At 40.7% G+C, this 26,588-nt stretch overlaps 1 protein-coding gene across 1 annotated transcript; it reads left to right on the top strand.

Moving 5' to 3' along the window:
• The first annotated feature begins 26 nt into the window (after positions 1-26).
• On the top strand, positions 27-21,865 carry pjvk (pejvakin). Its single transcript, XM_073047132.1, has 7 exons — positions 27-81; positions 4,511-4,762; positions 9,843-10,038; positions 10,588-10,729; positions 12,772-12,889; positions 13,785-13,928; positions 21,555-21,865. The coding sequence occupies exons 1-7, from the start codon at positions 54-56 to the stop codon at positions 21,854-21,856; spliced, it is 1,182 nt and encodes a 393-aa protein (XP_072903233.1). The 5' UTR covers positions 27-53; the 3' UTR covers positions 21,857-21,865.
• Positions 21,866-26,588: the final 4,723 nt, after the last annotated feature.

Below are 26,588 nucleotides of genomic sequence, written 5' to 3'. Positions count from 1 at the left end.
GGCACGCCGAGTGGCATGATGGGTATCTTGCAGCCGATGGGCCCACGGTTGTAATGGTGGTACCGTGTCCAAGTCAGTGCGGTGGGTGTCGTAATGTAATGACAGTCTTGCCGTCCTGGCCCAGTTTTGTGGGCGTGCAGGCTGCGATGTTCTCCACAGCAGGCACAACCTCAGTCTATGATGTATCAACACACACAAAATGCTGAGGTAGCAAGTCGTCATCAACTGTTTATTCCCCTCCATAGATACTAACTTGCAGTATTCCTCCAGCGGTATGTGTATGTACCTCAAGATATCTAGCCTCAGCAGAATCGCGTGGTATCAAGCCAGGTTATATAATTGCTGCAATACTCTTTTCAAACTTACTACGTCATCTCCGGGATTTTTGCTGGAGTGAAGTTAACCTACACCACAAATGGGAACCTTTGGTTCCCATGTGAAACCAAAGTTACTCAACCTCAGCAACGCAGTAAGCATTCGGCACTTCCACATCTGCATGTGGGCAAAGAAGCTGTGGAATTGTGTGAATATCATTTCTTCTTATTTCACAATTAGTGGTCATAATTCTATCTCCTACCATAGCGTTGGAGAGGGATAGGAGCAGACAAGTTAGGGAAACGTTTAATTGGAGTAAGGGGAAATATGAGGCTATCAGGCAGGAACTTGGAAGCATAAATTGCAAACGTTCTCAAGGAAACATACGGAAGAAATGTGGCAAATGTTCAGGTAAATCTAGTCAAGAAGAGCTTACAAAAGATTCAAAAAAACTAGGTAATGGTAGAGATCTAGAAGATTATAAGGCTAGCAGGAAGGAGTTTAAGAATGAAATTAGGAGAGGCAGAAGGGGCCATGAGAAGGCCTTGGCAAACAAGATTAAGGAAAACCCCAAGGCATTCTACAAGTATGTGAAGAGCAAGAGGATAAGATGTGAGAGAATAGGACCAATCAAGTGTGACAGTGGAAAAGTGTGTTTGGAACCGGAAGAGATAGCAAAGGTACTTAATGGATACTTTGCTTCAGTATTCACTATGGAAAAGGATTTTGGCAATTGTAAGGATGACTTGCAGTGGACTGAAAAGCTTGAGCATGTAGATTTTAAGGAAGAGGATGTGCTGGAGCTTTTGGAAAGCATCAAGTTGGATAAGTCACTAGGATCGGATAGGATGTAACCCAGGCTACTGTGGGAAGTGAGGGAGGAGATTGCTGAGCATCTGGCGATGATCTTTGCAACATCAATGAGGACAGGAGAGGTTCCAGAGGATTGGAGGGTTGTGGATGTTCTTTTATTCAAGAAAGGGAGTAGGGATAGCCCAGGAAATTATAGACCAGTGAGTCTTACTTCAGTGGTTGGTAAGTTGATGGAGAAGATCCTGAAAGGCAGGATTTATGACCATTTGGAGAGGCATAATATGATTAGGAATGGTCAGCATGGCTTTGTCAAAGGCAGGTCATGCCTTATGAGCCTGATTGAATTTTTTGAGGATGTAACTAAACACATTAATGAAGGTAGAGCCATAGATGTAGTGTATATGGATCCCCATGCAAGGCTTATTGAGAAAGTAAGGAGGCATGGGATCCAGGGGGACATTGCTTTGTGGATCCAGAACTGGCTTGCCCACAAAAGGCAAAGAGTGGTTGCAGACAGGTCATATTCTGCATGGAGGTCGGTGACCAGTGGTGTGCCTCAGGGATCTGTTCTGGGACCCCTACACTTTGTGATTTTTATAAATGACCTGGATGAGGAAGTGGAGGGATGGGTTAGTAAATTTGCTGATGACACAAAGGTTGGGGGTGTTGTGGTGTGTGTGGAGGGCTGTTGGAGGTTACAGTGAGGCATTGATAGGATGCAAAACCAGGCTGAGAAATGGCAGTTGAAGTTCAACCCAGATAAGTGTGAAGTGGTTCATTTTGGTAGGTCAAATATGATGGCAGAATATAGCAATAATGGTAAGACTCTTGACAGTGTGGAGGATCAGAGGGATCTTGGGGTCCGAGTCCATAGGACACTCAAAGCTGCTACACATGTTGACTCTGTGGTTAAGGCGGCATACGATACATTGGCCTTCAATGAGTTTAAGAGCCGAGAGGTAATCTTGCAGCTGTATAGGACCCTGGTCAGACCCCATTTGGAGTACTGTGCTCAATTCTGGTCACCTCACTGCAGAAAGGACATGGAAACCATAGAAGGGGTGCAGAGGAGATCTACAAGGATGTTGCCTGGATTGGGGAGCATGCCTTATCAGAATAGTTTGAGTAAACTCAGCCTTTTCTCATTGGAGCGATGGAGGATGAGAGGTGACCTAATAGATGTGTACAAGATAATGAGTGGCATTGATCATGTGGATCAATGCCTGAAACGGCTAGCACATGAGGGCATAGTTTTAAGGTGCTTGGAAGTAGGTACAGAGGAGATGTCGGGTAAGTTTTTTTTAAAAAAACGCAGAGAGTGGTAAGTGCGTGGAACGGGCTACCGGCAACAGTGGTGGAGGCAGAAACGATAGGGTCTTTTAAGAGACTCCTGGATGGCTACATGGAGCTTAGAGGGGCCATGGAGATTTGTGGGCCAAAGGGCCTGTATTGTGCTGTAGGTTTTCTATGTTTTTTCTGTGTTTTTCTGCAAATATGCATCATTTAACACTTACGTGCCAAAGCCACAACTCACCACTACAAGACTGGAAACCAAACCAGTTAGTTAGCCTACTTGTTCTTGAACTCTGTTACTATTCACACTGTTCACTTCCAACCACTCTACATCCATGAACGTGGAAATTTTACCAAGACAACAATAATAAGACAAAGCATCATTGCTGAGATCAATACTGAGACCATTCTCAGCATCCATCTTGGCAGAATACCACTCCTTAGAACCCTTTAGTCTGAAAATCAACTGCTCACCACTATTTGTTTTCCATGCATCTATTTATCTTGCAATTCCATGGATCTTAATTTTGTTAGCTGACTATTGTCAGAGGTCTTCTGAAAATCCACACAAATGCTATCTAGTGAACTTCCTTAAATTTATTGCTGTTTTACCATAGAAATTATATCATTTAAATCTGCCTTTAGCAATTTTAAGGTGATGCTATTAATCCGAACTTCAAATGCATTTTCACTTTTCCAATTATTTTTCTGTCTCTAAAAGACTTCCCGTTTTTTAATTGGTGAAACCAACATCGACGTATACATACAGTGAAATGCATAGTTTGCATCAACTACAGTCCGGGGATGTGCTGAGGGTGGGGGCAGCCTGCAATGGTCGCCATGTTTCCGATGCCAACATAGCATATCCACAACACACTAACTCTAAACTGTACATCTTTGGAATGTGGGAGGAAAACAGAGCACCTGGAGGAATGCCATGTGGTCACGGAGAGAACATACAAGCTCCTTCCAGACAGAGGTGGATTTGAACCTCAATATCAGAGTGCTGGCACTGTAAACTGATAGGCTACCTGCCACGGTATCGTGATCTAGATCCAGTTCAACTTTGAAAATAAAATTGATTATCGGAGTACATACATGTCACCACATACAACCCTGAGATTTTTTTTTTCTGTGGGTATACTTAGCAAATCTATAGAACAGTAACTGTTCTATGTATCAATGATCAACAAACTCTGCAAATGCAAATAACAAGTAATAGCAATAAATAACAGGCACAAAATAACAAATTAAGAGTCCTTAAAATGAAACCATTGGTTGTGGGAACACCGGAAGTAGAATGAGTTATCTCCTTTTGTCCATGAGCCTAATGGTTGAGGGGTAGTAACTGTTCATGAACCTGGTTGTAACCTTAGACAACATTCTTCACAAATTTTGACATCATCTGCAAACATACTGATCACGTGGTCTACATTCTCAATCGAATCGTTCATAGAGCAAACAACAGGGAACCCAACAGTGATCCCTGTGGCATACCAGTGAAAACACATCAATGCTCCACCACCACTCCGACTCCTTCCACCAAGCGACTTCGCATCCAATTGGCTAAATCATCCAGGACCCTGTATGATCCAAGCTTCATCCTGCTCTGTTTCCAAAATGTCTAACCTTTGAATTATATTTTAAGGTCACTAATAAAGCATTTTTTTAAAATCAAAACTAATTACCTTAATATTGGAACTTTTAAGCCAGAAATCCACATAAAAATAATTTTGGTATTTATGCACATGGTTCAAATAATTATTATTACTTATAGAATTAAAGTTAGCTGATGTTTCAGCAAAAATTCCATGTTGAAAGTACATGCAATTAAAAATTAAAGGCTTGCTAATTTCCCTCAATTCAACCTTTCATAATTAGAGTGAACTTGTAACTGCAACTGTTGTTACAAACATTCCTATCAGGTTATCCAACTTGCTTAATTATTTATAATTTGAAGCTCAACTACAAAAGCATACTGAACAGTCGAGGGAATGCAAATGGCCGACGATTTTCGAGCTGCTGCTCCTTTGTTAATTTTTTGATTCATTGTAATAGGTTTCGATTTTCAAATACTCATTTCTGGCAGGATGTAACTCTATTGGAACAGATAAGGGTTTTCTGTGGATAAGAATGTTCGCTGCAGCCACAAAGAACTTTGTGAAACAGGTTGGAGATACAGGCAGACTGAAACCAGTTCCTGATCTGAGTGAGGCTGACAGATATCAACCACTCAGTCTCGTAACAAAACGGACAAAATCCTTTTTCCGGAAGAAGAAATACAGTTCTACTCCTTTCACTCTGAAGGACATTCTTGTTGGAGATAAAGAGGTTTCTGCTGGTGAAGTATTTACTTTGCTTCTATTATATTTTTGCTGGTAGAAATGTGTACTATTTTAATGATATGATTTTGGGACTGATTAAACTGCTTAAACTCCATCAGTGTTCCATTATAGATTGTGTTTGAAGAAGATCAATTATGAAGCATCTAAAATATACAGAAAAGCCATTTGTAATCAGTAAGGCTGCCAGCATAATCAAAGACCCCCTCCCTCCACAGACATTCTTTATTCTCCCCCCTTCTATCGGGCATTAGATACAAAAGGCTGAAAAGCGTACACTACAAGGCACAAGAACAGCTTCTAGCCTGCTGTTATAAGATCCAGAAACTTGAAACTATTCACCCTTTCCACTGCTGATCCCTTGATGAGGACTGGTGTGTGTTCCTTTGACTTGCTCTTCCTGAAGTCCACAATCAGTTCCCTGGTCTTACTAACGTTGAGTACAAGGCTGTTGATGTGACACCACTCATCCAGCTGTTCTATCTTGCTCCTGTACGCCTCCTTGTCACCATCTGAAATTCTGCCAACAGTAGTTGAGTCACTGGCAACATTTATAGATGGCACTTGAGCTGTGCCTAGCCACTCGGTGTGGTTGTAGAGAGAGTAGAGCAGTGGGCTAAGTACACATCCCTGAAGTCCGCCAGTGTTTACTGTCAGCGAGAAGATGATGTTATTTCCGACCTCCACTGACTATGGCCTTCCCATGAGGAAGTTGAGAGGCCAGTTGCAGAGGGAGGTACTGAGGACCAGGTTTTCAGGCTTGTTGATTATTTCTGATGGGAACACTGAGCTGTCATCAATAAACAGCATTCTGATGTAGGTATTGCTGTTGTCCAGGTGATCCTGATTGCTGCCTGTGCCACGTGCTAGCGAGCACAAGAATAGCATGATCAGGCATAATAATGCGTGACTGAGAGACTGGTATAGGGGGCAGGGCTTTGGGTTCCTGGATCATTGGGGCCTCTTCTGGGGGACGTATGACCTGTACAAAAAGAACGTGTTACACCTGAACCCAAAGGGGTCCAATATCCTAGCAGGCAGGTTTAATAGAGCTGTTAGGGAGGGTTTAAACTAATCTGGCAGGGGGATGGGAACTGGAGCGATAGGGCTGAGGAAGGGGAAAAAAGAAATAAATCAAAGATAGTGTGCAATAGAGATGATAAAAAGGATGGGCAGGAGATGAGGCATAATCACAGCCAGTGGGATGAGTTACAGGGAAATAGAGGCATGATGCAGTTAAAACAGAAAGCAACAAATTTTGTATTTTCCGCCCGATGGGAGGAGAGAATAAAGAACGACTAGGGAGGGAGGACTGAAAGTGTTACATTTGAATGCAGGCAGCATAAGAAATAAAATGGACGATCTTGAAATTCAGCTACAGATTGGCAAGTATGACGTTGTGGCCATCTCTGAGACTTGGCGAAAGGATGGCTGTCATTGGGAGCTGAACATCCAAGGTGTATCGGAAAGATGGGTCAGTAGGCAGAGGAGGTGGTGTGGCCCTGTGTGTAAGAAATAATATCAAATCATTAAAAGGGATGACATAGGATCGGAAGGTGTAGAGTCCCTATGGGTTGAGTTAAGAAATGGCAAGGGTAAAAGGACCCTAATGGCAGTTGTATACAGGCCTCCAAACAGCAGCCGGGATGTGGATTACAAATTACAGAAGGAAATAGAAAAAGCATGTCAGAATGGCAATGCCATGATAATCATTGGGGATTTTAACATGAAAGTGGATTGGGAAAACCAGGCCAGTACTGCACCTCAAGAGAGAGAATTTGTAGAATGTCTAAGGGTTGGCTTTTTAGAATAGTTTGTTGTTGAGACCACTAACTGATTGGCTGTGCTGGACTGGGTGTTGTTCAATGATCTGGAGATAGTAAGAGAGCTTAAGGTTAAGGAACCCTTAGGGAACAGTGATCACAATATGATTGAGTTCACTTTGAAATTTGAGAAGGAGAAACTAAATTCCAATGTGTCAGTATTTCAGTGGAATAAAGGAAATTACAATGGCATGAGAGGGGAACTGGAAAGAGATACTAGAAGGACAGCAGAGCAGCAATGGCTGGAGTTTCTGTGAAAAGTGAGGTTAGTGCAAGACTGATATATTCCAAATAAGAAGAAATTTTTGAATGGAAGAAGGACACTACCATTGCTGACAAGTGAAGTTAGAGACAAAGTAAAAGCAAAAGAGAGGGCATACAAGGAAGCCAAAGCTGGTGGGAAGATAGAGGATTGGGAAGCTTTTACAAACTTGCAGAAGGAAACTAAGGAGGTCATTAGGAAGGAAAAGATGAATTATGAAAGGAAGCTGGCGACTAATATCAAAGAAGTTACTGAAAGCTCTTTTTAAAGTATATAAAGGGTTAAAGAGTTGAGGGTAGCTATAGGACCAATAGTAAATGATGCTGGAGGTATTGTAATGAGAGACGCAGAGATGGCAGAGGAACTGAATGTGTATTTTGCATCAGTCTTCACAGTGGAAGACATCTGCAGTATACCAGACACTCAAGAGTGTCAGGGAAGTGAGGTAGGTGCAGTGAAAATTACAACTGAGAAGGTGCTCAGGAAGCTTAACAATTTGAGGGTGGATAAATCTCCTGGACCTGATGGAATGCACCCTTGGATTCTGAAGGAATTAGCTGGAGAGATTGCAGAGGCATTAACAATGATCTTTCAAGAGTCGACAGATTCTGGCATTGTACTGGATGACTGCAAAATTGCAAATGTTAATCCGCTATTAAAGAAGGGTGGGAGGCAGCAGAAAGGAAACTATAGACCTATTACCCTGACAGCAGTGGTTGAGAAGTTGTTGGAATCAATTGTTAGAGATGAGATTACAGAGCACCTGGAGGCACATGACAAGATAGGCCAAAATTAGCATGGTTTTCTGAAAGGAAAATCCTGCCTGACTAACCCTACAATTTTTTGAGGAAATTACAAGCAGGTTAGACAAAGGAAATGCAGATGTAGTGTACTTGGATTTTCAGAAGGCCTTTGACAAGGTGATGCACGTGAGGCTGCTTAGCAAGATAGGAGTCCATGGAATTACAGGGGAGTTACTAGCATGGGTGGAGCATTGGCTGATCAGCAGAAATCAGAGTGGGAATAAAGGGATCCTATTCTGGGGCTGTCAGTTACCAGTGGTGTTCCACAGGGGTTGGTGTTGGGACTACTGCTTTTTACGATGTATGTCAATGATTTGAACTATGGGATTAATAAATTTGTGGCTAAATTTGCTGATGATACAAAGATAGGTGGAGGAGTGGGTAGTTTTGAGGAAACAGAGAGCCTTCAGAGGGACTTAGATAGTTTAGGGGAATGGGCAAAGAAGTGGCAAATGAAACACAATGTTGGAAAGTGTATGGTCATGCACTTTGGTTGAAGAAATAAATGGGCAGACTATTTAGATTGGGAGAGAATTCAAAATGCAGAGATGCAAAGGGACTTGGGAGTCCTTGTGCAGAATACCCTAAAGGTTAACCTCCAGGTTGAGTTGGTGGTGAAGAAGGTGAATGCAATGTTGGCAATCACTTCAAGAGGTATAGAATACAAGAGCCGGGATGTGATGTTGAGGCTCTATAAGGCACTCGTGAGACCACATTTGGAGTATTGTGTACAGTTTTGGGCTCCTTATTTTAGAAAGGATATACTGACATTGGGGAGGGTTCAAAGAAGATTCATGTGAATGATTCCTGGAATGAAAGGGTTACCGTATGAGGAACATCTGGCAGCTCTTGGGCTATATTCCCTGGAGCTCAGGAGAATGAGGGGGGATCTCATAGAAACGTTCCGAATGTTAAAAGGCCTGAACAGATTAGATATGGCAAAGTTATTTCCAATGGTAGGGGAGTCTAGGACAAGAGGGTACAGTTTCAGGATTGAAGGATGTCCATTTAGAACAGAGATGTGGAGAAATTACTTTAGTCAGAGGGTGGTAAATCTGTGGAATTTGTTGCCACGAGCGGCTATAGAGGCCAAGTCATTGGGTGCATTTAAGGCAGAGATAGATAGGTTTTTGATTAGCCAGGGCATCAAAGGGTATGGGGTGAAGACAGGGGAGTGGGGATGACTGGAAGAATTGGATCAGCCCATGATTGAATGGTGGAGCAGACTCAATGGGCCGAATGGCCTACTTCTGCTCCAACATCTAATGATCCAAGTTTTAGTAGAGAGCCACTGAAAATGCATCTGCTGTAGACCTATTGTGATAGGTAAACTGCAGCAGGTCCATGTCCTTGCTCAGGCAGGTATTGATTGTGGCCATGACCATCCTCTCAAAGCAATTCATCACAGTAGATGTGAGTGTAACTGGGCGATTATCACTAAGGCAGCTCACTCTGCTCCTCTTGGTGATTTGTATGATTGACGCACTTTTGAAGAAGGTGGGAATGTCCAACTGCTGCAGTGAGAGATTGAAGATGTCCTTGAACACTCCCTCTGGTTGGTTAGCACAGGTTTTTCATGCCCGACCAGGTACACCACCATAGCCTGATACCTCACAAAGGTTCCCCCTCTTGAAAGATGTTCTAACGTTGGCCTCTGAGACAGAGATCACAGGGTCATCAACTGCTGCGGGGTTAAACAGAGTTGGAGTTTAATTCTCCCTTTTAAAGCATCCATAAAAGGTGTTGAGCTCATTTGGGAGTGAAGCATCAGAGCCATTCATGATGTTAGGTTTTACCTTGTAGGAAGTAATGGCCTGCAAAGCCTGCCTGAGCTGATGTTCATCCGATTCAGTCTCTAACTTCAATTTGATTTGTTTTTTTCACTCTATTCTCTATTTTTCTATTGCTCTATTTCTCTCTATTGTTTGCCCATCTAAGAGTTTCTAAATATGTAAAAAAAATTACCTCTGATATCTTGCCGAAATTTTCCTACAATCACCTTGGAAGTTTTCTGCCTTATCTACAATACTCCTTGCATTGAAATAATGTACAACTCAAAACATTAGTCCTACCATGCTCAACCTTTTGACTTTTTTTTCTTTGTAGGTAGGCTTAAGATCTATTTTACATCTATTTTACATTCATGTTAAAAATGTAAAAGATAGTTAAGCATTTATTTTCTATTTAATAGGCATCTCTTCTTATCAGCTACTCAATTATGAAGATAAGTCAGATGTTTCTCTGAGGGGGAAAATGGGAGATCATGTTATTCATGATGTTGGAATGAAGGTTGATGGATTGTATTCAGTGGCAGTGAAAGCTTCATTTGGAATTGTAACAAAACATGAGGTTGAAGTTCCCGTTCTGCTGAGTGAGATCATCAACAGGTAACTTGCCCATTGTCCAATATACTTTAGTAGTAATATTTGAAGATGCTTTTAACTTATTAACAAAACACTGTGAAAGATTCTTGAATGCATAAGTAAAAATAGTGAAACATAAACATTGGATATGCATAAATACCAAAAGGCGAAATGAACATTTTCCTTAATAACAAAACCAATTACTGTAATGTTATTTTGGACAGTCAACTTAAATAGTACAATCTTGATGCCGTGAAGAGTCTAATTCTTGATCATTTTGGAGTTTCCTACATTGTCTAAATGAAGGTCTGTTCAAAGACAAAACAGACTTTTAAGAGGCTTTTAGATAGGTACATGGAGCTTAGTAAAATAGGGGGCTATAGGTAAGCCTAGTAATTTCTGAGGTAGGGACATGTTCGGCACAACTTTGTGGGCTAAAGGAACTGTATTGTGATGTAGGTTTTTCTGTTTCTAGACATGAATGTCTGATTAGCTTTACCACTGTAAAATTCATCCATGTGGATTTCTGGTTTCTCCATTTGTAAGTAGACTAACATTTTGAATTAACTTCAGAAAAATTGACATGGAACATTGCCTTGTCCGTCAGTTGAAAGAAAGGCAACGTGCTGTACTGTGCGTTGTCATGGAGAGCATCCGTACCACTCGACAATGCTCACTCACCATGCATGCAGGCATGAGAACAAAAACAAGGAGGGTACGTATTATTATCTGTTTTGTTGCAGTAAGATGGCTCCTGTTTACACTGCTCTTAAGTGAATAAATAATAATGAAGAGTGCATTTAGGGATCACTTATTCTAGTTTCTTTATGTGGAAGACAAAAGAGTTTTAGATATACTGTTTTATTTTCTCTCATTCTTGGTCTACTTTCTTTATACTATAATGTTCACCATTATTTTACACTTTTTAAAACCTCTCACATTGCCTCCTCTTTGCCTGAAGCATGGGTTATTGCAAATGAGTGACTTTTAATAAAGTTTGTACAATATAAATAAATGGCTACACTTCAAGAAATGATACATATTAAGCCCTTTTTTGTGCTTGGGAGCTGACTTTAACAGAAAGGAACATTGGAATGACATTTAATGGTTGGTCAACCTCGAACATTTTCTTTTACACCCACAAGCAGAGTTGAATAACAAACTATTAAGCAAATATAAATTACTTTATTTCTATTTTATCGCTTGTAGAAAAATAACAACTAACAATAGAGTGTTAGAGTGTCAGTCAATGACCTCTTGTGTGACATGATGAGGCCACCCTTAGGGTGGAGGAGCAACACTTTGTATTCCATCTGGTTGGTCTCCAATTTCAATTTCAATTTCTCCTTATGATAAAAAAAATCCCTCCCCCTCCTTCTATTCCCCACACTGACCTCCTACCTGCCATCACCACCCCCTTCCCTTTCTCCTATCGCCCATCTTCCTCTCATATCCTTATTCTCAGCCCTTTATCTTTCCTACCCACCTGGCTTCATCTATCACCTCTAGCTATCCTCTGTGTAACACTTGCTCAACAGGCTGGTATATATCTGGGGGAAAATTCCAGCCACTCTCCAACCCCGCCTCCCGTATATGCAGGTACTGTGGAAAACAAGTTAATGCAGCGTCGCACACACAATATCAAACTCCCACCAGATACAGTTATAGAATATACTTTGAAGATTTTACTAGAACTAAATGATTACTAACAATACAGTATATATGAAGGAAAAGAAAATAAAGTAGAGGGCGCCAAAACTTATCAGAATTCAGTCAGTTTAGTGCACATCGTTGGGGCTCAACCATCGAACTGTTTGACCCATCTTCGCTCTCCTCCGACCTCCACGTCCTCACACCTGGGACCACCCGCAGTGGTCAACCAAGCAGTGCGGCACACGTCCAGCTTCTTCGGCGTCTTCCTCCTGACTCCCCGAAAAGACCGCGAAAAACCCCGCTCCCAGACCCACAAGAACAAATAACATTCAACCCCATTGGTTAACAAATGAATACAATCCCCGTTATCAGCAATTCTAAAGCTAAACAAACTGCGAGAAGCTTCGAGAATGCTCTGCAAGAAAACACTCTCTCTCCAGTTAGCATAACAAAGAAGCAGTTTTACTTTTAACAAAGAAGCCATTTTGATTAACATACACAGTACATCTGTTTTCCCCTCTCCTTTTTATTCTGACATCTTCCCCCTTCCTTCTCAGTTCTGAAGAAGGATCTCAGCCCAAAACTTTGACTGTTTGTCCATTTTCATGGATGCCACTTAACTTGCTGGGTTCCTCCAGAATTTTGTGTGTATTGCTTTGGATTTGCACTATTTCTTGTGTTTATGATAGTAGAGTGGATGTCATTCAAGAATTGTGTTAATATGCTGGTAGAGAAAAAACAAAAGTTGGGATGGAGCTTTGTACAGAGATTATGGAGCTGGAATATAGTGTAAGGACTATAGGGGAGTACAAAATTGGAAGCAACTCTGAACTCATCTCTCCAGACTCACAAGTTAACACTTAAAATAAGCAGAATCACATTAGTGATAACTTACTCAGTGTCAATCTTGGATTTAAGCATTGTAAATCAAGTGCTTGTTAGATAGAATTAAAACTTGGTTCCATAAATTTTGAGAAGTATGGAAAGATGAACAGAGTTACCATTTTTAGGGTCTTCTGCTTTAATTTTGGATTTTCACCATCTGCAGATTTGTGCTTTCCAATTAAAGCAGTCTGTTTGTTTTGTTTGTCGTACCCACTCTAGTTTCAGATCGATAATGGACAAAATCACAAGGGCTGGGACAAAGCCCTTGTCATCCCAGCTCATACAACAATTGCATTTAGTGTATTTGAGCTTTATATCCATTTGGATGGCCATTTTGGTAAGTAAAGCTTCAGCAACATTGTTGTACTGCTGCTTTTAATTTTGCAGAAATTCTCAATGCACATGTAGTCACTAAATAATAAGCTCTCCCACCCCCATCATTTAAATATACAGAATAAATCAACTACACGTGATACCTAAACCTGTGAGGTATCATTCAAGCAGTTATTCTGGGATCAATGATCAAATGTTTAATCCTTTTAAAACTCAGAATTTCTCAGTAGGAATTGATTCACATCAAGGGAAATATTTGCCATTGAGCAGGACTGGAAAATTAATTACAGTAAAGATGTATTATATGTATGTCTTAACATTGGTTACACTGAACATGGAGTATGTCTGCAGTTCTGGTTACCAGACTCTAGGAAGGATGTGATTAAGCTAGAGAGTGTGCAGAAAAGGTTTAGGAAGGATGTTGCAGGACTGAAGAGCTCGAGTCATTAGAAGAGATGGGATAGGACAGGACTGTTTTTCCAGGACATGTGAGGTTTATAAAAGGTGGTTAGTCACAATCTCTTCCCCAGGATAAGGAAATCTAAAACTAAAGGGCAGAGATTAAAGGAGAAAAATTTAAAGAAAACCTGACGGGACAAGTTTTCCACATAGAAGGTTGTGGGCATACAGGACGGGTTACCAGAGGAAGTGATAATGGCAGGTAATGTTACAAAGTTTGAAAGACATTTGGATAAGGACATGGATAGGAAAGGTTTAGAGAAATATGAGACAACGCAGGCACATAGGACAAGCTTAGGTAGGTACCTTGGTCAGTATGAAGGAATGGACCCAAGGGCCCATGTCCATGCTGTATATCTCTATGACTGACTCTACAGCAGTGTTGAATTTGACTTTAAAATGCTCTCTATTTAATGAGCATCTGTATACTTCAAATTTAGAATTGTGTGTAACATCGGAATCAAAAGGCGGTTATGAGAAGGAACAACTAACAGACCAGTTGGGCGATTTAAGGAGCCGGTTTTCAGTGTGGAAATTGCGACGATGCCTGTCTGACTTTTTTTATGGCAGCCCATTCAGATCAGGTGAGATCTTCCCCCAGTACTGGAGAGTCCTTACAAAAAATGAAAGTACAATACAGGTCTAAATAAAAAAAATACAAATAATCAGATTGCAGTCTTATTTCGTTCTATTCCCGTTGAATGCATACTATGTTTTATAGAATGTACTGTATGTTAAGTTTTACTCATGAAATAAAACATTCTAACTTTATAGGAGACACAAGGGACTGTAGAAGCTGGAATATGGAGCAACACAGAATAAAGTGGAGGAGCACAGCAGGTCAGGGAGCAACTGTGGTAAAAAGTGGGTAGTTGACAATCTGGGTCCAGATGCAGAATCTCGACCCAAAATATCAATAGTCCATTTGCCTCCACAAATGCTGCCTGACCTGCTGTGTTCCTCCAGCTTTTTGCATTGATACTATATATGCTTTGTAGACGGTGAAAAATTTTGGGATGACATTTGTAATTTAAGTGTGGGCTGATTTCCATAATCAAAAGAACCGAAATTATAAAGAGGTCATTCATATCATGTGGACCAAAGATATGTCATCCAGTTAGTTCTTCATTGCTTTTTCTTTGTTGATTGGCTGGAATAATAATGATGAATAAATGCCTTTATTATTCTGTGGTTAGGAAAGTGATTGCATTAATGACATTTCTCTACAATATTCTTTTTTCAGTTTGCAATTTCATAACCAGCTACTGTTATCCTAAATTACGTTGCCTCATTTGCACCCATCCTGACTCCCATTGGAACCTGTGCCTTCTACTAGACCCCAATCTTTGGAATACTTTCCCTGAAGTATTGTCACTCTATCCCTTTTAAAGCCTCTCATCCCAAGTTTGGGATGGCCAAGAGATAATCCTTGTCATATGGATGAAATCGGAACATCCAAAGGAATCCCGGATGATCAGAGAGAATGTTCAAGCTTCACAGAGAGCACTAGAGGCCAGGATTGAACTCTGGTCAGTGGAACAGGAATGGAACAGCTTTTCCAGCTCAGTCAGTGTTTTCCTTATTCACTTCATAAGGCTTCATCTCAGCTTCAGTTTCAAGACAAAGCCTTTTTTCACACTAGTGCAGTTACAGTATAAATGTGCCCAATTCTTACATAACAGTGGTGGAAGGAGACTTGACACCCCAGTGAGATGGTCAGCTCTTACTTTACACTTCATTGTTCCACGTTTAACATCAGTATGAGAAATGTTCTGCTTTGCACAGAAACTGCTTCTGATCAGTGCTTAAGCGAACAGCCCACAAACTTATTATTTGTCCAGTAGTTAAAATTTTGAAAATGGTTTACAATTTCCCACCATTTTAATGTTATTAATTCCTACAATTTAAAATTACTTGTGATTAAGACCTGTAGTTTTTCTGTCAACTGTTGACTGGGCCTTTATGGTATTAAAGATTTCAATATTAGCTTGCAACTGTCAAATAATCCACGGGACTGAAATATCCTTTCAAAGTCCACAAAGTTATATTTATTATTAGAGTACATACATGTCACCACATACAACTCTGAGATTCTTTTTCTGCAGGCATACTTAGAAAATCTATAGAACAGTAATTCTAAATAGGATCTGTAAACGGTGAATGAACTGTGCAAATGTAGATAATAAATAAGGAGCATGAGATAACAAGATAAAAGAATCCTTAAATGAGTGCAGTTATCCCCGTTTATTCTAGAGCCTGATGGCCGAGGGGTAGTAACTTTTCTTGACCCTGGTAGCGCGAGTCCTGAGGCACTTGTACCTTTTATTGGATGGCAGCAGTGAGAAATAGCATGGCCTGGGTGGTGAAGATCTTTGATGATTGATGCTGCTTTTCTACGGCAATGTTTCATGTAGATGTGCTCAATGGTTGGGAGGATTTTACCCGTGAAGTACTGGGCTGAATCCACTATCTTTTGTAGGAATTTCTGCTTAAAAGCATTGGTGTTCCCATACCAAGCTGTAATGCAGCCAGTAACCACACTTTGCACCACAAATCTACACAAGTTTGCCAAGGTTTTTAATGACGTGCCGAATCTTCACAGACTCCTGAGAAAGTAGAGGTACTGTCATACTTTCTTTGCAATTATATTTATATAGTGGGTCCAGGACAGGCCCTGTAAGATAGTGACGCACAGGAATTTAAAGTTACTGATCCTCTGATGATTACTGGCTGATGACCTTTGGTACATCTCCTGGTCCACTATCAGGTCTTATTGATATTGAGAGGTTATTGTTATTACAGCACTCAGCCAAATTTTCATTCTCCCTCCTGTATGTGGAATCATCACATTTGATACAGCCCACAATAGTAATGTTATCAGTAAACTTGTATATGGTGTTGGAGCTGTACTTGGCTACACAGTCATAGGTGTAAAGTGAGTAGAGAAGGGGACTAAGTACGCATCCCTGTGGTAGCTTGTGCTGATGGAGATTGTGGAGAAGATGTTGTTGCCAATCTGAAATGACTGGGGTCTGCAAGTGAGGAAATCCAGGATCCAACTGCACAAGGGGGTATTGAGGCGCAGGTCTTGGAGTTTACTGATTTGTTTTGAGGGGATGATGGTGTTAAATGTTGAGACGTAATTGATAAAGAGCATTCTGATGTATGTAACTTTGCTATGTAGATGTTCCAGGATTGAGTGAAGAACCATTGAGATAGCATTTGCTGTAGACCTATTGTTTTGGTAGGTGAACTGGAATGGATCCAAGTCACCACTCAGACAAGAGCTGACATCCTTGAACACCAGCCTCTCAAAAGATTTCATCACTGTGGACACAAGTGCCACTGGGCTATAGTCACTTAGGCAGGTCACAGTGCTCTTCTTGGGCACCAGTATAATTGAAGCCAGCTTGAAGCAGGTGGGTACCAGACACAGAGAGATTGAAGATATCCATGAACACAGGTGAACTAGTTGATCAGCACAGGTCTTCAGCACTCAGCCAGGTACTCAGTCTGGACCGGATGCTTTCCTTGGAGTCACTCTCTTAAAGGCAGACCACACGCCATCTTCAGATACTGAGATCAAAGTGTCATTGGGAGACATGGGGGTGTGCAATGGCTCCTCCCTGTTCTGGTGATCAAAGTGAGCACAGAAGGCATTGAGGTCATCTGGAAGCGAAGCTCTGCTGTCCCGTGTCATAAGATTTAACTTTGCAGGACGTTCAAACCCTGCCACAGCTGTTGAGCCTTTGTTGATTCCAGTCTAGTCCAGAATCAGCACTTCACCTGAGAGATTGTTTTCTGGACATTATACCTGCACCTCTTGTGGCATTCCTGATCTGGCTCTCCACAGGTTCTAGGTTTCATTGTTCATCCAGGGCTTGACTGGGGAAAATCCTGAATGATTTTGTGGGCACACACTCATCCACGGATGTTTTAGACATTAGACAATAGACAATAGGTGCAGAAGTAGACCATTCGGCCCTTCGAGCCTGCACCGCCATTCCGAGATCATGGCTGATCATCTACTATCAATACCCGGATCCTGCCTTGTCCCCATATCCCTTGATTCCCCTATCCATAAGATACCTATCTAGCTCCTTCTTGAAAGCATCCAGAGAATTGGCCTCCACTGCCTTCCGAGGCAGTGCATTCCAGACCCCCACAACTCTCTGGGAGAAGAAGTTTTTCCTTAACTCTGTCCTATATGACCTACCCCTTATTCTCAAACCATGCCCTCTGGTACTGGACTCTCCCAGCATCTGGAACATATTTCCTGCCTCTATCTTGTCCAATCCCTTAATAATCTTATATGTTGCAATCAGATCCCCTCTCAATCTCCTTAATTCCAGCGTGTACAAGCCCATTCTCTCTAACCTCTCTGCGTAAGACAGTCCAGACATCCCAGGAATTAACCTCGTGAATCTACGCTGCACTTCCTCTACAGTCAGGTTGTCCTTCCTTAACCCTGGAGACCAAAACTGTACACAATACTCCAGGTGTGGTCTCACCAGGGCCCTGTACAAATGCAAAAGAATTTCCTTGCTCTTGTACTCAATTCCCTTTGTAATAAAGGCCAACATTCCATTAGCCTTCTTCACTGCCTGCTGCACTTGCTCATTCACCTTTAGTGACTGATGAACAAGTACTCCTAGATCTCTTTGTATTTCTCCCTTACCTAACTCTACACCGTTCAGATAATAATCTGCCTTCCTGTTCTTACTCCCAAAGTGGATAACCTCACACTTATTCACATTAAACGTCATCTGCCAAGTATCTGCCCACTCACTCAGCCTATCCAAGTCACCCTGAATTCCCCTAACATCCTCGTCACATGTCACACTGCCACCCAGCTTAGTATCATCAGCAAACTTGCTGATGTTATTCTCAATGCCTTCATCTAAATCGTTTATGTAAATCGTAAACAGCTGTGGTCCCAATACCGAGCCCTGTGGCACCCCACTAGTCACCACCTGCCATTCCGAGAAACACCCATTCACCGTTACCCTTTGCTTTCTATCTGCCAACCAGTTTTCTATCCATGTCAATATCTTCCCCCCAATGCCATGAGCTCTGATTTTACCCACCAATCTCCAATGTAGGACCTTATCAAATGCCTTCTGAAAATCGAGGTATACTACATCCACTGGATCTCTCCCGTCTAACTTCCTGGTTACATCCTCGAAACCTGGTTACTTCCAGGTTTTAACCCTGGTGTAGTCATTGAGGTCCTCAGATGAGTTCTTTATTCAGCCTAGTCCACTGACTCAAGGCAATCCTCAAGTTGCTATCATAGATATCATACATTAAGTCTCTGAATTTACAGCTGCATCTTTAACTATATTGACACTTACATTTTGGCTTCTCCAGCTGAAAAACTGAATTGATTTGACTCGTAAATGTTGCTGGCTGGGTGTTTTTGGCAACATGTTATATGTCAAAAGAAAAATGGTAAATATACAATTCAGTGCTGGTTTCATTTGGCAGCGACTTCAGCCAAATCTCTTCTAAACTCACCACTTACATGATTTGTTATTCTTACATTTTTACTCATAATAGTTCCTTTCTAAAATATTTGATTTATGCAGTCAAAACAATGTAACATTGTACTAAGCAAGCAAGCAAGGCAATATTGTACTAAGCAACATTGGAGGAAAATATTGTTTTACAATATTTATCACTTTTCAAATGGGAATATTAACATCAATGACTAATGTGATCTTAAAGCTCAACAAAGGTTTTGTTAATTGTCTGTATGTCTCCCAGAGAACCACAGATTTGATCACTTATACACCACCTTACCCTGAATAAAGCGATGCTCCCTGTTAAATATGATCAACACTGGTGCACCTCAGGGGTTTGTGCTTAGCCCACTGCTCTACACTCTATAAACACATGACTGTGTGGCTGGGTATAGCTCAAATACCATCTATAAACTTACTGACGATACAACCATTGTAGGTAGATTCTCAGATGGTGACGAGAGGGTGTACAGGAGTGAGATATGCCAACTAGTGGAATGGTGCCGTAGCAACAACCTGGCACTCAACGTCAGTAAGATGAAAGAGCTGATTGTGGACTTCAGGAAGGGTAAGACGAAGAAACACATACCAATCCTCATAGAGGGATCAGAGGTGGAGAGAGCGAGTAGTTTCAAGTTCCTGGGTGTCAAGATCTCTGAGGATCTAACCTGGTCCTAATGTAGTTATAAAGAAGGCAAGACAGCGACTATACTTTATTAGGAGTTTGAAGAGATTTGGCATGTCAACAAGTACACTCAAAAATTTCTATAGTTGTACTGTGGAGAGCATTCTGACAGGCTGCATCACTGTCTGATATGGAGGGGCTACTGCACAGGATCGAAAGAAGCTGCAGAGGGTTGTAAATCTAGTCACCTCCATCTTGGGTACTAGCGTACAAAGTAACCAGGACATCTACAGGGAGCAGTGTCTCAGAAAGATAGCGTACATTATTAAGGACCTCCGGCACCCAGGGCATGTCCTTTTCTCACTGTTACCATCATATAGGAAGTACAGAAGCCTGAAGGCACACCCTCAGTGATTCAGGAACAGCTTCTTCCCCTCTGCCATCCGATTCCTTTAAATATATTTTTTATTCTTTTTTTTAAAAAAACAACAAACAAAAAAAATACAGCACATCCACAAAAACCACGACCATAACAAAATCAAATTAAATATTGAGCAGCAGAAGGGAGAAAAATATAAAGGCAAAAGTAAACATACACAGCAGAGGTGCACTGCACCAAAAAACCTCAGTCCTCACCCCGTAAGAAAGTCCAATACAGGGTCCCATATCCTTTCAAAGATGTCCCCTCTGCCCTCATTACATAGTCTCAGTCTCTCCAAATGTAAAGTATTTGCCAGTTCTCTTAGCCATAGATCGTATGTAGGCACAGAGTCCATTTTCCACTTTTACAGGATTAACTTCTTAGCAATCACCATCCCAAACAATATAGCCATTTTTTCATACTTATTGGCTGAAGATAGGGAGCTTGTTGCTCCAAGGATGGATATGACCAGCTCCGGTTCCCACTGCTTCCCATAAGCCTCAGAGAAACAGTGAAAATACTTTTCCAGTATGCATAAAGCTGACAACATGACCAGAATGAATGTGACAAGTTACTGTTCTCAGATTTACATCTATTACAAACTGGTGAAACATCAGGATAGAAGCTTGTATAGAACTGACAGAGGAGGTCTGGGATGAGTGTTTAAAGAGTATACATGATTGTTCAGTAAACGTCAGACACAGACTTGTACAGTTTAAAACAATACATAAACTCCATTATGCCATCCGATTCCTAAATGGACATTGAATCTTTGGACACTACCTCACTTTAATTTTTTTTTTTAATTAATTTTTTTTTTTTTACAGTATTTCTATTTTTGCACATTAAAAAAAATCTATTCAATATACATAATTGATTTACTTGTTTATTTATTATTTATTTCTCTCTCTCTCTCTCTCTCTGCTAGATTATGTATTGCATTGAACTGCTGCTGCTAAGTTAACAAATTTCATGTCACACGCCGGTGATAATAAACCTGATTCTGATTAGTCAGCCTCGAGGCCATTTTAGGCAAAGGGAGGTGACACCTCTACAGCAGCCAAACCAATTTGATGCCAGGCATCCTCCTGGCATCTGTAATCAAAAGTAATCTAGACCTCTGCTGACACAAATTCCATTTGAGGTACTGCATGCAAGCTGCTGCTGATTTAAATACTATTTTAACTAGTCTCTGGGTGGCATCCATTAGAAGCTTTGTCAATCATTAGGAGCACAAATTTTGTAAACAGATGAGCTTGCAAGTGTAAGGTAATGCTACAAAATGCTCATTGTTGCTTTCTTCCTTCTCTACAATAAGAAAAGCACTAAACTCTAACCAGGCTGGGGTCTTTCCTCATTCTACCTAATGAAAGCTAGTAGTTGACTGGAGGAAGCAGTTATGCTGGGGAGAATGTGGTTATTGTAATTATTCCTCCTACTGAATACAGTCAGCACATGAGGGGAAAAAAAGTCAAATTCCTGAAAAGCACGTTTTTCTTACCATAAAATATGGAAAGTGGAATATCAGCTTTTTATGGTTTCCAGCTGTTGCCCTTCACGCTGGAAAGTCAGATTTAGCCATTGGTTTCTCAAGTGTTTTCAGTGAGTACTAAATTTGTTATATTATCGTTTATGTGAACAGATGACAAAGGGCTGGACGGCAACAGGAATTCAGATCTTTACTTGGAGGATTTAGTTGCTGATTATTATGAAAAAGCTACCAGCATGACAGATGTTTCCACGAACTACCTTCGAGATAACGCACACACGCGAGTCAACCTTCTCAACAACAATATTGCCAAAGGACCCTGTGCTCTCTGTGGCATGGGAAGTTCCCGAAGAGAGACAGTGTATGGATGCCTTGAGTGCTCCTTCAATGGACAGAAATATGTGAGACTGCATGTGGTGCCGTGCTTTGATCTGTGGCACAGAAGACTGAGATAATATGCATTGTTTGCCTGGGTTGGATCTCTTACAGTAGTAATATCCATTAATAATATTGATTTTCTTAACAAAGCAAATTTCAACATGCATATGCACAATCTCACAAGTTTTAAAATTGTAAACCGTTTCATGTAAAGGACATTGTTGTGACACAAGAGAGATTATAGTTGCAAAATATTATTACTAACTTAATGCTATTTATTTTCTACAACTATGACTAATATGAGAAGGCACAGTTTTAAGGTGCTTGGAAGTAGGCACAGAAGAGATGCCAAGGTGAGTTTTTTTTTAAAACGCAGAGAGTGGCAAGTGTGTGGAATGGACTGTCGGCGGTGGTGGTGGTGGAGGCAGATACAATAGGGTCTTTTAAGAGACTCTTGGATAGGGACATGGAGCTTAGAAAAATAGAGGGCTATGGAAAACCTTGGGTAATTTCTAAGTAAATACATTCGGCACAGCATTGTGGGCCGAACGGTCTGTATTGTGCTGTAGGGTTTCTATGTCTCTTAATAAATGATAATGTGACTTAATAGAGATTTTTCACTGTAGATTTGAGGCTCATCATAAACTAGGTTATTAAATTCATTAAAAGGTATCAAATTGCTAATACACAAAGGTTTTCTAAGTTAAGATAAACCTACCAATTGATGTGGTTCTTAGTTTCAATCTAGGCATAGTGCCATTCTTCAACAAGATGCTTTCAATTCTTTGCTGATTGCTCACTATCTGGTACTTCAAAATTAATTTGAATTTATCAGTGGTGTATGGTGCATTTCATACATGACTATATTCTTAAGCTGAGCAAGCATACTACAAAAATGTGCCCATGAATTCCATTGTGCTATATTACCTCAGTAGTAATTTTAAAACACACAACCAAGGGAATTTGTGGAGGCTTGGAGGTACTCTTGACCTCAAGGAATTTTCCTTGGTACTCTGGTTGCCTCCAGCATCTCAAAGACATGTTAGTTGCAAGGTTAATTGGCGATTGTAAATAACTCCCAGAAGGCGAGAGGACCAGAGTGGTGTTAATGGGAGGTGGGGCCAGGGGATGGGCAGAGACAGATGCTGAAACAGAGAGGCAGAAACAGATAGAGGGAGCGACAGGGAGGAGGTTGACACGAGGGACAGAAAGGGAGATGGGGGAATGGAAAGGGAGCTAACCAGGAACAGAGGGAGAGAGAGACCAACAGAGATGAAGAGGAAGATTTATGAGATTGTGCCAAGGTACCATAGACTCACCTCTGCTTTTAGACCACAAGACATAGCAGAATTAGCCATTCAAATTAAGTCTGCTCCACCATTCCAAAGACTGATTTATTATCCTTCTCAACCCCATTCTCCTCTCTTCTCCCTGTAACCTTCGACGTCCTTACTAATCAAGAACCAATCAACCACCGCTTTAAGCATGTCCAATTACTTGGCCTCCACAACAGTCAGTGGTACTGAGTTCCATGGATTCACCACACTCTGAAGAAAGAAATTCATGGTTTTCTCTGTTCTAAAGGGACCTCCTTCTAATCTGATGCTGTGCCCTCTGGTCTTGGACTACTCCACCATAAGGAACATCTTCACCACATCCAGCAGCAGCTCCTGACCATTTCTCCATACTCTTCTAGCCTTCCCTGCTCCACACACATAATCCCACTGACCTTATCCATCCAACCCTCCCTACCCTATGCTGTACCTGCAGAGATCACTTGTGGGCAATGTAGCCGCACCTCAAAATGGTACAATTGCCCACAACATTTACTTACTATTGACTTTGATAGAGTCTCTAGTTTTAGATGGAAAATGAAAGAATTTTGCACCAGCAGTTAACCTAAGTTTTAAAACTTGCAGTGGAAGTAATCATGTGCACAAATACCAATAATTTTCTAAAGATAGGAGTCCAAAGCCAGATTTGGATAACAAATGATCTACAGAGTAAATCTTATTTCCTTACACTTGTGTTTGACCTATTGGAAAGTTGGAGATTTGTGTAAATTAAAATCTGCCTTTCAAAAGTCAGTCATAAATGCAGTACAGTAAGTCATGAGGTTCTTCCATTTTAATCTAGCAAACTTCTGGAAAATTGAGCCACAAAAGATTAATACAAACTTTATCAGAAGACTTCTTACTTTGTTGTGTAACTAATTCAATATTTATACTGTATAATAAATCCATTTTCACGTGTCGTTGACAAGGGGTCAATGATATTTTATTTCACTATTTTTAATCTATCATCTTGAACCAACTGAAATGCTGATTATACCAAAAGACAATATTAGTAAATGTGGAGAAATGCAGCAGATATTCAGTGGTATCTCAGCAAACATACTAAACAATTTAAGATTTTTAATATTTTTCCACAACATTTAATTTGGATTTCCAAATGTCTCTTTGATGCATGTTATTTGTTTTATTTAATCTGCTTGAAAGTATATTTAATTTTCTCTCGGCCTATTATCCTCTGTCTACAAGTCTATTCTGTAAGATCCAGTAGCATGTCTTTAAGATGACACACTTTCAAAGCCATCTCCCTCATACAGGAAGAAGCCCAAAATATGTCCCACCACATTTCTGAATGACTGGTTCCTAGCCTGCTCCTAGAAACACTTCCAGATATATCCACTTTGTAGTTAAACCTCAACTTAACCTTCTGTGACAAGGTTGTGGCCTTCTTGGAGTTATGTTCATTGGCTTGCATCAAACTAGACAGATGTTGTCACTTAGCATATCAAACATGGTCACAGGTTATAGGCAATCAATAGTCTCTGTGATACTTTTGTGATCAATAGTTTTGTGTACTTATGGTATTTCTGTACTCAGAGACAACCTTGACAACATTATTGTTGTGTTTGAACATTCAGAGGCATCTGTCACTGTAAGTGTGTAATTCAAAGGAAACACTTTCAACCCAAAATAGCGAAGGAAGCAATATCATTGTAACTTTGAAAATTGTATTGTATCAGGTTTAACTTTGATTTTAATGGTATAAAATGTGCTGTACCTTTGGCTTTTACCTAGAGTGTCTCCATGAGAATGCCTACTTGTTGTGCTGAATAAAGAATTCTGTACCACCAACTTCAGTGTCTCTCCAGTGACATTGACCACAGTCACAACAGGCTTCACTCAGAAGATATCCTAAATGGTGAAAAAGGGAAGAAGGGTCTTGGCCTGAAACATCGACTGTTTACTCTTATCCAGATGCCGCCTGGCCCAACCAAGTTCCTCCAGCATTTTGTGTTGCTAAAAAAATGCAACAGATGCAAAACATCAAAGACAATATACACTATTCAGTCCACTTTTATTCAGTGTGTGAGGATTGACTTAGTTTTTACTGCTTTTCCTCAAATGTGCTCAAACTGCAATTTATGAGGTAAATTAACTTTACAGGTCAGTTTGTAATCAGCCACAGAACTTCAGGCCTAGGGTCTCATAAAGGACTGTCCGAGGATAGAATATATCCTTCCCTCAAGGACATTAATGGCCCCAATGGTAAATTCATAACTGGACTAAGTGTTAGACAATTAAATATGTACTGCCCAATATTTAATAATAGAGCATTATTTAATTTTAAATATAATTTCTTATATTTCTTACTGTAATTTATAGGATTTATGTATTACACTGTACTGCTGCCGCAAAATAATTTCATGTGTCAGTGATGTTAAATCTTTCATAATCTAGTGAATAATGGAACAATTTAAGATCTAATTTATATTTTGGAATCACATGCTCTTACTAGCAATGCTGCTTTTCTGTAGTGCAGATAAAAAAAATTAACAGGATATAATTATAAACTCACAATCAATTATCAACATAATTATCATGTAATATCGTTATGTAACGATGCAAAATGATTAAAAACAGATTGAGAAACTAGATGCCATTTGCCACCCAACTAACTTTCATAACCTGTTCAGAGCCTGTATTTGTTTTTGACATTCCCATAATAATCCAAGACTGCAGTCAGATTGGACCAATTGAGTTGTTTACCTATTTCAATTTATTTACACTGAAAGTGCAATGCAAAATATCATTAGTATTTTACCACCTATTGATACATTACCTTAAAAAAGAGAACTGTGTGGGTGATCTCGCTATCAGTACAGTGGATTCCAGTTAATTGGACCATTAGAAACATAAAAAACCTACAGCACAATACAGGCCCTTCAGCCTACAAGGTTGTGCCGAACATGTCCCTACCCTAGAAATTACTACGCTTACCTATAACTCTCTATTTTTCTAAGCTCCATGTACCTATTGTATCTGCCTTCACCACCTTTGCCGGCAGCCCATTCCACGAACTCACCGCTCTTTGAAAACGTAACAATTTCACTACTTCAACAAGTTGGGCACGACAAAGAATTTGAAGATCTCGACTATCACCTTGAATATTACCTTTGGTCCCCACGGGAAACTCAGCTCTCACCAGTGGCTCCAAGTACTGTATCTGTTTGCATGCGGCAGTGGCCACAGCCTGGTACCAACACGGCTTCGACAGGCGGCTAAATCAGGCAAGGGTAACCGGTGGGTCTCATACCCCGGTGAGATAGGGACATGCCTGTCCTAGCATGCTAAGTCAGCTCCAGCGGTCTGGGCAGACGAAAACTAGATTAATATCCGACGGCCAGGAAGACGGTTCAGCAACACGACACGGAGAGCAACGACGTGACGAGGCGCAGAAAAAGTCACGGTCATCCACTGCAGCCAGGGAAGACTCCAGTCCTGAGGTCTACTCGGCCCA

The sequence above is a fragment of the Hemitrygon akajei genome, chromosome 5 (genome assembly GCF_048418815.1).
Source record: "Hemitrygon akajei chromosome 5, sHemAka1.3, whole genome shotgun sequence".
Classification (NCBI taxonomy): domain Eukaryota; kingdom Metazoa; phylum Chordata; class Chondrichthyes; order Myliobatiformes; family Dasyatidae; genus Hemitrygon; species Hemitrygon akajei.
Note: the sequence above shows the minus strand (reverse complement) of the source record. Positions and strands in the feature narration are given on the sequence as shown.